The 12,691-nt window shown below is 41.6% G+C and overlaps 1 protein-coding gene across 4 annotated transcripts in view; it reads left to right on the top strand.

Annotated features, from left to right (window-relative positions):
- Positions 1–520: 520 nt before the first annotated feature.
- Positions 521–12,691, top strand: part of bmal2 (basic helix-loop-helix ARNT like 2) — a 35,498-nt gene continuing 23,327 nt past the window's right edge. For 3 of the 4 annotated variants that reach the window (XM_029758806.1, XM_029758808.1, XM_029758809.1), the window contains exon 1: positions 521–635. In XM_029758806.1, the coding sequence (XP_029614666.1) occupies positions 578–635 (58 nt within the window). In that variant the 5' untranslated portion in view covers positions 521–577. The remainder of the gene's footprint in view (positions 636–12,691) is intronic. The other variant, XM_029758810.1, reaches the window with a different exon arrangement.

A 12,691-nucleotide genomic window follows, 5' to 3' on the forward strand; every position in this document is an offset into this window, starting at 1 on the left:
GTTAACATTACCTTTATGTGATTTGTGTTTTGTATTATTACATACATTCTTCGAATTTCACAAAAAGCGACATTAGCTCATAAAGATTGTCAAAGAACAAAATGTATCGCCTAAGCCTGTGTTTACCACAATCATTAGTTTCGGTGATTATTCCCCAAAAAACTACAACGCCATTAATTTGCCTCATAGGCTTAGTCCAACGAACCATGGCAGAGTTATCGCCTATTAAAAGGCGCCATTACTATTTCTCTCTATGCCCTCTCTCACCCCGGTTTAGCAAGAAAATCCGTGAAGAGCCGTGCTTTTTTAATGGGTGATTTGAGTGCAGTGATGCCTACCATACTAAACCATCTTTGGCCAGACGGTGGATGGACGCTGTGTCTCCACTTCCGCATGTTCACGGATTTGTAGGTTACGTTGTGTCCCGATTACACCGTGTACTTTCCTTTCACGTTTTTGTGTCCCCGATCGCTCCACCCTTGGAAGAATAAATCAGTCAATTATACAACACACTCTGCCCCCCTCCTCCTTATCCACATGCATTGGAGTCTTGGGCCCCGGCGTACCGGCTCCAGCCATGTCGGCAAGGAATGCAGCGGCTGGCGGCGGTGACAGAGCGACAGGGGAACAGACAGGTAAATTACATTACACCCACTATATCTGGTAGCTTCTACTGGTGTTATTTTTTTCGGCCTGTGTCGACTCGCAAGTGATTGCCCGTTCTAAAGTGGCCGCAGAGGGGTATGGGGAACTATGCAAACGTCTCAATGATTGGCCAAAGCTCCTCTGCGCCCTATCCAAAACTAGGTCAGTAGATCAGTCGAGCAATCTTACACCACGGTATTCCTGTTGACAATGTAGCCAAATTAGGTAGCTAGGTAGCTACTATGTATCACCGTCGAGGTTTATGAATACTGTCGGCAACTGTAGCAAGAACACACGTCTAATAATACATGTTTCCTTGAATAGCTTAGCATAGTGCGCTACAGCCTACCGTGGGTCGGGCTATGTTATTCCATAGTAGCCTATAGGCCTCTATTGTCAACGTTAGATCCGAAATCTGCTACAATTCAGACTAAGCGATAAAAAATGATGTAGGCTTATGATTTGTTTTTTTTTCTTCCTAAAGATACGCTGCAGCAATTAGTAAGATATGCATGTGGTTGATAAACTAAAAGTTTTCATTTGATGGGCCTACATATAGGCCTATGTTATTAATCTTTGCAACGAAAGGCTATACCAAAAACAATAGCCTGATATTTAGGCCATGGCCGTCGCCTAAATGGTATGGCTACTTTTTGTCTTTGATTGCTACAAATGTAGAAAATACAACAGTTTTGGGTGGCATTTTGTGTTTGTTACTTAAACTAAATTGTGTGATTATATCACTGCCATTATTGAAGTGTTAATTGAAGATGGCCTACTTCGTTTCAGTTACCGTTAACAAACAGTCCAAAAACGAGCGTAACATTTATATTGCAGAAAAACAACTTTTTCAATCGTTATTGTATGCCTGATGACTGTGGTAAAGAGAGAGCCTAGTGGTTGTGCAACCATAGTGCACTAGTGGCCTACATTGCCTTATACTATAGGCTTTGTTGATAATACTTTTTTAAAACATGTATTTAGCTAAATATATTATTATATTAGGCCTAAACATAAATACGAGGCAAAGTTTTCCACATGTTTAAGCCCCTAATAGCTATGAATATACACACACAGACTGAAAAACAGCTTCTATCTCAAGGCCATCGGACTGTTAAATAGCCATCACTAGCACAGAGGCTGCTGCCTACATACAGACTCGAAACCATTGGCCACTTTAATAAATGGAACACTAGTCACTTTTAATAATGCCACTTTAGTAATGTTTACATATCTTGCATTACTCATCTCATATGTATATACTGTATTCTATCCTATTCTACTGTATCTTAGTCTATCTCGCTCTGACATTGCTCGGCCATATTTATATATTCTTAATTCCATTCCTTGACTTAGATTTGTGTGTATTAGCTATTTGTTGTGAAATTGTTAGGTATTACTTGTTAGATATTACTGCACTGTCGGAACTATAAGGACAAGCATTTCGCTACACCCGCAATAACATCTGCTAAACACGTGTATGTGACAATACGATTTGATTTGAAATCACCAAACCAAAATACAGTTTAAGGACTAGAGAAAATAATAATAGCGTGGCCTGTATTTGAATTGTATTGACACTATGGTTTTTCGTCATCTGTATATTAGAAAAAATTCACTGTGTTCGATCATTTCATAAAGATGTTCCTTGTCTGTGTGTTATGGGCAGGCTGAGTGCTGAGGTGTGACAGTTATACAATAGGCCTATCTAGGTCAAACAGCAACTCTTCTAGGCCTGACTATGTTGTGCTCTTTCTCCCCTCAAGCTTGTCTCAGTAAGTCTCGTGCACTTATTTACAGAACTAAAACATTGTTTAGGCTACCATTTTCAACATTCATATGCTCTTAAACTGTAGTTTTGTTGACAAAGTTGTGTGGCGAATGTTAGACGAAGAGAAATCTGCCGCCTTGCCTGTCAGAGTAGCCTACATCATATCAAGTCACATGGAGCCATTTTGCCTCCATACAATGGCTCAGAACCATAATGGATGCTTGCACACACTGCATATGCTTTATCAAACAGCTATAGACACACACACACAGTCCTTGAGACGTAGGGCAAGTGTCAAGCGCAAGTTAGTTTGAAATGTTGTCATCAAAAAACTGTCACTCTAGCTTTTTCCAGCCCAAATGCCAGGTTCGCCAATTTACCTATCTAACATCAGCTCACTTCCGCTGAGGTGGGAGGGGTGACAATATTTGAGGTGTGTTCTTAAAAACAAGGGCAAAAGTGACAATTTCATGCCGATCTAATGTGGAGTTATATAAAAAGGTCTCAACGGTAATGCAGTTGATAATGGCATGGATTTTGAGAGCAGAAGCACACAATAGTAGGGGCCGCAATGCAGGTGATTCCTATGGGTACAGGGGAGAGAGTAATGCAGTACCCTGGAGGAGTGAAGAGAAGCAGTGAAGAGTAGGAACAGTGCTTTCAGAATGTTGAAAAGGTCCCATAATTACCAGCACCTGATTCAGAATAAACAAGCACAAGCAGTAGTAAGGGGATCGTTAGGACAGCTAAGAGGGCCTATTGGCGCCGGTTCTGTGGAAACATAGGCAGGACCACTCCTGTGGGAGAGGTATAGGGGATGATTAAGAGGATGAGTGGGATCAGAAGATATTGGGATCTCCCTGTGCTGAAAAGTGAGGAGTTTGTTGCAGTGAGAGATATGGGGAAGTCAGATGTTAGCCCAGGCATTTGTGAAGGTGCACAGCTCAAATAATCTGACAAAGGAGGGGCAGCGTGGGAGAGAGAGGGTCAGAGGAGAACATCCAGGGGTCCTGGATCAGAGCGAGATGGTGGGGGTACAATGAATGGCCCTTTTACGATGGCTGAGATGAAGAGAGCATTAGCTAAAGTTGGGGTAACATCTCCTGGGAAGGATGATATGTGTTACATCATGATGGCTTATCTCAGTGACAAAACAATGGGGAAAGTATTGGGCCTTTACAATAAGGTGGGGCAGGAAGGGAAGCTGCCTGGAAGTTGGAAGCAGGTGGTAGTGGTGCCAATACTGAAACCTGGGAAAGACCCTACTACTCTTTCAAGCAAGCCATAGGATGATAGTGTTGACATTTCACATATGTAAAGTTATGATAACGGAAAGGCTGACTTACTTTCTGTAGAGTAGAGGACTAATGTCACCAGATCAAAGTGGGTTCAGGAAAGGCAGGGGAATGATGGATCCTGTACTGTGCCTTGAGTCAGTCATACGGAAGACACAGGAAAATAAGGAGGTGGTGGTAGCCATTTTCTTTGATGTAGAGAAGGCTTATGATATGATGTGGAAGGAAGGCCTACTTATCAAGCTGGATAACATGAGGGTTGGAGGAAGGGTTTTTAACTGGATAAAGGATTTTCTTTTCAGGCAATCAATACAAGTGAGGGTGGGGAGCTTTATGTCTGAAAGCTATGAGGTGGATAATGGTACCCCCCAGGAAAGTGTCATTAGTCCTTTGTTGTTCTCCCTTTATAATTTACAATAGATTCTCTCAGGTGAGACCTGATATTGTTTACTGATGATGGAGCACTGTGGAAGAGAGGGAGAAATATTACCCATACAGCCAGATGAGTTCAAGAAGCAATTAGGGAAGTTGAGCAGTGGTCCCTCAGGTGGGGCTTCAAGTTTTCCGTTTTTTTCTAGAAGGAAGGTTGTGGAGGAAATCTACTTGAAGTTGTATGGAAGGAATCTGGAGAGGGTGGGAGGGTTTAGGTTCCTGGGGGTCTGGTTTGACGCTCAAATGATCTGGGCAGAGTATATTAACAGAGTAGTTGTCAAAGGAAATAAAATCTTGAATGTGATGCGTTGCTTGTCCGGAATGGAGTGGAGGGCAGATTGAATGTCATTGAAAATTATATATAGCGCTGTTAAGGTCATCCATGGATTATGGAAGTATAGCATACGGATCAGCCGCTCAGACATCTTTAAAAAAGCTAGATGTTATCCAGGCCCAAGCCATAAGAATATGTTGTGGAGCACTCAGGACCTCCCCGGTGGCAGCGATGCAGGTAGAGTTGGGCGAGGTTAAAGTTAAGAAGACAACGGCTAGCCATGACATATTGGCAAATCTACAAGGACGCAAGGTCAAACAGGGTAACGTTAGTCATCTTCCCTGACTCCTGTGCAGCACTGATGAGCTTAAATTCATGTGTCTCAGAACAGACAGGATGTATTGTATGAGGTTTTGCAGTGTTTGTATAGGGTGAACAGATGGGGGTATTTGTGATGTTCCTCTGGGTACCAGCTCACGTGGGAGTAGAGGGGAATGAGGAAGTGGATATTATTGCCAAGCAGGCTCTTAAACATCCTAATGTTGAGATGGAATTGTCAATCAGTAAAGCAGAAGCCACGGGATTAATAAGAACTGTGGTTAAAATAGTACATTGAAAGTGGTGGGGAAACATCAGACTGGGAGGTGTGATTGTCAGGAGTAGATGGACACAGTGGAACATGTTCTATTTCAGTGCCAGAAATAGGTTCGAGAAAGGGATTGATTGTTATTAGATTTGGGGAGTATGGGGTTGAAGAGCCAAGCGTAAGTGAACTGCTGGGGAATTCTTCAGGGGATGTAGTATTTAATTATGTATTTTATTTCCTTAGGGAGATGAGAATATTGGGTAGGATTTAGACATTCACTGTCTCTGGTCCACACTCCAGTCCAGTTGGTGGCGGTAATGCACCTTAAAGTTGGTTGCTAACCGGCAAATAAAATCCACAGAAGAAGAGCGGAAGCACAGCCTATCCAGCAATAACTCGCAGTGCCCATGGAAGGAGAGATGTGCCTTTTGTGCCGGTGAATGTCCTATTTATAAACATTTTTAAAATGACTGATTTCTCCCCCATTTAATTTGATTAAAAACCAAGCATAGCCTACTCTCCCCTTAATCAAGGTTAGTTTAGCAGCATTGCATAGTTGTCTTTTTATCCTGGCCATTTATAGGCAAGTAGTCTATGAATAAAAGGGTTTTAAATGGTCTGAGTGCTTTGAAATACTTTTGGTCATGTAGTGTATGTGGACACCTGCTCGTCGAACATCTCATTCCAAAATCATGGGCATTAATATGGAGTTGATCCCCTTTGCTGCTATAACAGCCTCCACTCTTCTGGGAAGGCTTTCCACTAGGTGTTGGAACATTGCTGCAGGGACTTGCTTCCATTCAGCTACGAGCATTAGTGAGGTCAGGCACTGATGTTGGGCGATTAGGCCTCGCTCGCAGTTGTCATCCCAAAGGTGTTCGATGGGGTTGAGGTCAGGGCTCTGTGCAGGCCAGTCAAGTTCTTCCACACCAATCTCGACAAACCATTTCTGTATGGACCTCGCTTTGTGCACAGGGGCATTGTCATGCTGAAACAGGAAAGGGACTTTACCAAACTGTTGCAACAAAGTTGGAAGCACAGAATCGGTTAGAATGTCATTGTATGCTGTAGCGTTAAGATTAACCTTCAATGGAAGTAAGGGGCCTAAACCATTAAAAACAGCCCCAGACCATTATTCCTCCCCTACCAAAATTTACAGTTGGCACTATACATTTGGGCAGGTAGCGTTCTCCTGGCGTCCGCCAAACCCAGATTCGTCCATTGGACTGCCAGATGGTGAAGCATAATTCATCACTCCAGAGAACGCATTTCCACTACTCCAGAGTCCAAGGGTGGTTAGCTTTACACCTCTCCAGCTGACACTTTGCATTGCGTATGGTGATCTTTGGCTTATGTCGGGCTGCTCGGAAATGGAAACCCGCTTCGTGAAGCTCTCGATGAACAGTTATGTTTCTGAGGTTACTTCCAGAGGCAGTTTAAAACTCTCTACTGAGTGTTGCAACAGAAGACAGATTATTATTATGTCCTGTTTTTGCTCCTAAAGTTTTCCACTTCACAATAACAGCACTTAAAGTTGATCGGGGATACTCTAGCAATGATGTGTTGGAAAGGTGGCATCCTATGATGGTGCCACGTTGAAAGTCACTGAGCTCTTCAGTAAGGCCATTCTACTGCCAATGTTTGTCTATGGAGATTACATGGCTGTGTGCTCAACTTTATTCACCTGTCAGCAACAGGTGTGGCAAAAATAGACAAATCAACTAATTTGAAGAGGTGTCAACATACTTTTATGTGTGTGTGTTATATATATAAGTATATATCTGCATACTTAATTTTGCTTGTTCAAGTAGGCTATCATCCCCATTTTCAAAGAGAGCCGCTTGTCTGATTTACAAATATAATGCCATATCAACTGCAGATTTTTTATTGAGAATCTGCCTCACACATTGGCAACAATTGACAGGAGCCTAGTATTTTGTATAAAATATGTTAATTCGTCAGTGCCTTGAATTGAAAATATATTTAAATCTATAACATATAATGCCTACCTCCATACTTAATTTAGCTCATTCATGTGTCCATCTCCAAAGAGTGCCTCTCATCCAGTTACCAAAGATGCACTCTTCCAAACGTATTGATTTTAGAAGTGCGTTGAGACGTAGGCTAGGCTCGTTGAAGCCTATTACAACATTGATTGCCAACACTCCAAACATAGGCTATTGCGCAAACTGGAATGTTTTTTTTTCTTCTGCTGTTACTTGTTACTGTAGCCTATGTTATTTAATAAACTGTAGTATCAATCCACAATGGACCAGGAGGAGAATATTCTGTGCCCCCAGCCGAATTGGTTGACGACAATGCAAAGACTGTCAATAACCGAGAGAACTTGAGACATACGCATGCAGTGTTAAGCCATGGGACAAGTTGATTGATCAGTGAGTGGCCAAGCCCTCATCACATCTACAACTTGTTTAGTAATCAAAACCCATCCCTTTCCCCCCACCGCCAGCTATTTCCCTTATAATACTGGCTGTGAAAATAGCAATAATATTTCTGACAGCCCCGCACCTAGAGCGCCAGCGCTTAGATTTACCATTATGTTAGGTTTGTTAAAATAGACCCTGTAATCTTTAGACAAGGTTAAAACTACCCTCTGTCAATAGCTGGTCAGATGGTAAAGGAAGGTATTGTTTTCATAGCCTTACAAAGGCATAATGACAAGGAATACAACTGTGGGTATAAACACAGACTATCTAAGACCTTGGTCCTGTGAATAACTGTGGCTAAAAAAGCTTTTGGTTACGTGACGATTAACCTTTTAATAAAAGTAAGTCAAGGGAATTGGGGTGTTTTGCAATTCTTTGTCTCTGGCTATCCATGAAAGCTATGGTATCGTTTTCATACACTCTTGCTGGCCACACTGACGCCCGAAGATGGAAACAGAGGGCGGTCAGGGTCAAAAAGTGCATGTTCTAACTTGGCGAGTCTGATATGTTTCTCCTGCCAAGTCTAACGACAGTGGCTTCAGGAAGGCTATATAAAGAGATCAGAATGGTGATCCCTAATGAACACCCCCAGCGTGCCTCCGACTGACCTCAGCCAATGACGTCGTCATATAAAAATCTAATATTATTACTCATTTGTTTTAAGGCACATTCTAGTTTTGATGCTTCTAAACTCGTCGTATTGATTAGTGATCCCCATGATCTATAGCCATGTTTATCAAGACCCAGGTCAAGACACTGTATTCAGGTGTTCATGTGTGTCACACCTTGATTGCTCCTGAAGCATATAGCGAGGACGATTCCCCATGGCAACTGTCTATATTGCAGTGCAAGACTTGTGAGACGAATAGCAAAATAATGATAGACTTGCAATTGATATAAGTCATTGTAAACTGGGTGGTTCGAGCTCTGAATGCTGATTGGCTGACAGCCGTGCTATATTAGACTGTAGAACCACATTTATTTTTACTGCTCTAATTATGTTGGTAACCAGTTTATAATAGCAATAAGGCACCTTGGGTTTGTAATATATGGCAAATATACAATGGCTAAGGGCTGTGTCCAGGCACGCCACATTGCGTCGTGCTAATGAACAGCCCTGAGCCCTTATATTGGCCATATACCACACCTCCTCAAGCCTTATTGCTTAATTAGACCACCCTTGTAGGGCTACACTGTTTTCACATTAACACATTTTACCTGCATGTAGATGGTTACTACACCTAATCTATTTGGGCACTGTTTTTGACCCCCATTTAGTGGATATACTTGTTTTAGCAGCTTAGGAACCTGGCTAATAATTAGATAAAGAAAAGCAGTGGAAAGGTTCAAAGTTCTGTAACGTGGGAGTAATGCTATTTCCCCTGGAAAGAACCTTGGCCTTGCGTTTAACTTCTCTGGGGTATGCGGGACACACTCGCCAACAGCCAGTGAAATAGCAGGGCTCAAAAATTCAAAACAACAACAATCTCATAATTCAAATTTCTCAAACATACAACTATTATATCCCATTTTAAAGATACACTTCTCGTTAATCCAACCACAGTGTCCGATTTCAAAAAGGCTTCACAGCGAAAGCATAACATTAGATTATGTTAGGACAGCGCCTATACAAGAAAAACCACAGCCATTTTCCAAGCAAGGAGAGGTGTCACAAAAACCAGAAATACAGCTAAAATGAATCACTAACCTTTGATCTTAATCAAATGGCATTCATAGGACTTCATGTTACACAATACATGTCTGTTTTGCTCGATAGAGTTCATATTTATATCCAAAACCCCCATTTTACATTGGTGTGTAATGTTCAGAAATGTTTTGCCTCCCAAAACTTCCGGTGAATGAGCACATCAATTTACAGAAATACTCATCATAAACGTTGATAAAATATCCAACTGTTATTCAAAGAATTATAGATGCACTTCTCCTTAATGCAACCACTGTCAGATTTCAAAAAAGATTTACGGCGAAAGCACACTTTCCAATAATCTGAGTACAGCGCTCAGACATCAAAACAAGCCACACAGATACCCGCCATTTTGGAGTCAACAGAAGTCACAAATAACATTATAAATATTCACTTACCTTTGATGATCTTCATCGGAATGCACTCCCAGGGATCCCAGTTCCAAAATAAATGTTTGTTTTGTTTTGATAAAGTCCATATTTATGTTGAAATACCTCCTTTTTGTTTGCGTGTTCAGTCCAGCATTCCAAATGCACTGTGCTCGCGCAGTAAGTTGAGACGATAAGTCAAAAAAGTTATATTACAGTTCGTAGAAACATGTTGACCGATGTATAGCATCAATCTTTAGGATGTTTTTATCATAAATCTTCGATAATTTTCCAACCGGACAATTCCATTGTCTTCAGAAATGAAAAGGAACACACCTAACTCTCACGGGTGTGTGCCTGTCTGAGCTCATGTCATTTTCTCAGTCATCTGATTCCAATGGCTCTTATTCTCTCCCCATTCACAGTAGAAGCATGACACAACGTTCTAAAGACTGTTGACATCTAGTGGAAGCCTTAGGAAGTGCAAAATGTCCCCACAGACAATGTATACTGGATAGGCAATCACTTGAAAAACTACAAACCTCAGATTTCCCACTTCCTGGTTGGATTTCTTCTCAGGGTTTTGCCTGCCATATGAGTTCTGTTATACTCACAAACATCATTGAAACTGTTTAAGAAACTATCCTACCTTCTGGGCCTGAGTAGCAGGCAGTTTACTAAAGGGCACACTTTTCATCCGGACGTCAAAATACTGCCCCCTACCCCGATGAAGTTTTAAGTCCCAGTGAGGTCAAATTGATTATCCTGTTTTACAGTACCAGTCGAAAGATTGGACACATCTACTCATTCAAGGCTTTTTCTTTATTTGTACTATTTTCTACGTTGTAGAATAATAGTGAGGACATCACAACTATGAAATAACATGTGGAATCATATGGTAACCAAAAAAGTTTTAAACAAATCAAAATATATTTGAGATTATTCAAAGTAGCCACCCTCTGCCTTGATGACAGCTTGGCACACTCTTGGCATTCTCTTAACCAGCTTCATACGGAATGCTTTTCCAACAGTCTTGAAGGAGTTATGCTGAACACTTGTTGGCTGCTTTTCCTTCACTCTTCGGTCCAACTCATCCCAAAACATCTCAATTGGGTTGAGGTCGGTTGATTGTGGAGGCCAGATCATCTGATGCAGCACTCCATCACTCTCCTTCTTGGTCAAATAGCCCTTACACAGCCAGGAGGTGTGTTTTGGGTCATTGTCCTGTTGAAAAACAAATGATAGTCCCACTAAGCGCAAACCACATGGGTTGGCGTATCGCTGCAGAATGCTGTGAAAGCCATGCTGGTTAAGCACCCCCACACCATCACACCTCCTCCATGCTTCACAGTGGGAACCACACATGCAGAGATCATCCGTTCACCTACTCTGCATCTCACAAAGACACTCGGTTGGAACAAAAAATCTCAAATTTGGATTCATCAGACGAAAGGACAGATTTCCACCGGTCTAATGTCCATTGCTCGTGTTTCTTGGCTGAAGCAAGTCTCTTTTTCTTATTGATGTCCTTTTAGTAGTGGTTTCTTTGCAGCAATTCGACCATGAAGGCCTGATTCACGCAGTCTCCTCTGAACAGTTGATGTTGAGATGTGTCTTACTTGAACTCTGTGAAGCATTTATTTGGGCTGCAGTCTGAGGTGCAGTTAACTCTAATGAACTTATCCTCTGCAGCAGAGATCCTCATGAGACAGTGTCATCATAGCGCTCGGTGGTTTTTGCGACTGCACTTGACATTTTTTTCATTGACTGACCTTCATGTCTTAAAGTAATGAATGACTGTTTCTCTTTGCTTATTTGAGCTGTTCTTGCCATTAAGCCATAATATGGTCTTGGTCTTTTACCAAAATATACCACCCCACCTTGTCACAACACAAATTGTTTCAAACGCATTAAAATGGGGAAAACATCCACAAATGAACTTTTATCAAGCCACACCTGTTAATTGAAATGCATTCCAGGTGACTACCTCGTGATGCTGGTTGAGAGAATGCCAATAGTGTGCAAAGCTGTCATCAAGGCTACTTTGAAGATTCTCAAATATATATTTTGATTTGTTTAACACCATTTTTGGTTACTTCCTGATTCCATATGCGTTATTTCATAGTTTTGATGTCTTCACTATTATTCTACAATGTAGAAAGTAGTAAACATAAAGAAAAACCCTTGAATGAGTAGGTGTGCCTGAACTTTTGACTGGTAGTGTGTGTTTATTTCAGCCTCGTGTTATCAGAGTGCGCAGAGACGTCATTGAGTGTTTCCAGCATAGTGCTCAGCTGTGCGCTCTGGTTTGTTATTTTTGATTAAAACAACCAATCTTCGTTAAATATAAATACCAAAATGTTTTTTTTGCATGGATTCCGCGACAGGGGTAACTTTTAAAAGCTAAGACCGCCATTTCTTGTCCTGGAGTCCCGCTTAACTGACAGGTTGAGGTCTGCTTGACAGAGCCGCTAAGCTGCTAGCTATCAAGCTAACGAAGTTAGTCCAAGATGAGTTTTACAATGTAGCCCTCTTTGTCTGGAGAAGTTAATGAACGGTTCCAGGTTTGCAGGAGCTGTATCTACTACACTATTTTTTTGCGACAAAATGGATCACTCAGAGTTCCAATGCGGCAATTCTTTGCATGCCAAGGATTAAAGGCTTGTGGTGTCTTCCTTGATCACGAAGGTCGCCAGCCTACGTAAAGACATTCAACAAGCACAGCACTTACACAAATGACTGATTGGATGAGAGAAAATTGATAAAAAGATTAGGGGGGCTGTTTTGTTAGACTATAGTGCGGCTTTTTACATTATCGAGCATAGTCGAATGCTGGAAAAACATGTTATGGCTTCATCCCCTGCTTTATTGTGGATAAAGAGTTACCTGTCTAACAGAACACAGTGTGTTCTTTAATGGAAGGCACTCCAACATAATCCAGGTAGAATCAGGAATTCCCCAGGGCAGCTGTCTAGGGCCCTTTTTTCAATCTTTACTAACCACATGCCACTGGCCTTGAGTAAAGCCAGTATGGCTATGTATGCCGATGACTCAACACTATACACGTCAGCGACTGAAATGACTGCAACACTTAACATGGATTTGCAGTTCGTTTTAGAATGGGTGGCAAGGAGTAATTCGTCCTAAGTATTTCTAAAATGAAAAGCA

The sequence above is a fragment of the Salmo trutta genome, chromosome 7 (genome assembly GCF_901001165.1).
Source record: "Salmo trutta chromosome 7, fSalTru1.1, whole genome shotgun sequence".
Classification (NCBI taxonomy): Eukaryota; Metazoa; Chordata; class Actinopteri; order Salmoniformes; family Salmonidae; genus Salmo; species Salmo trutta.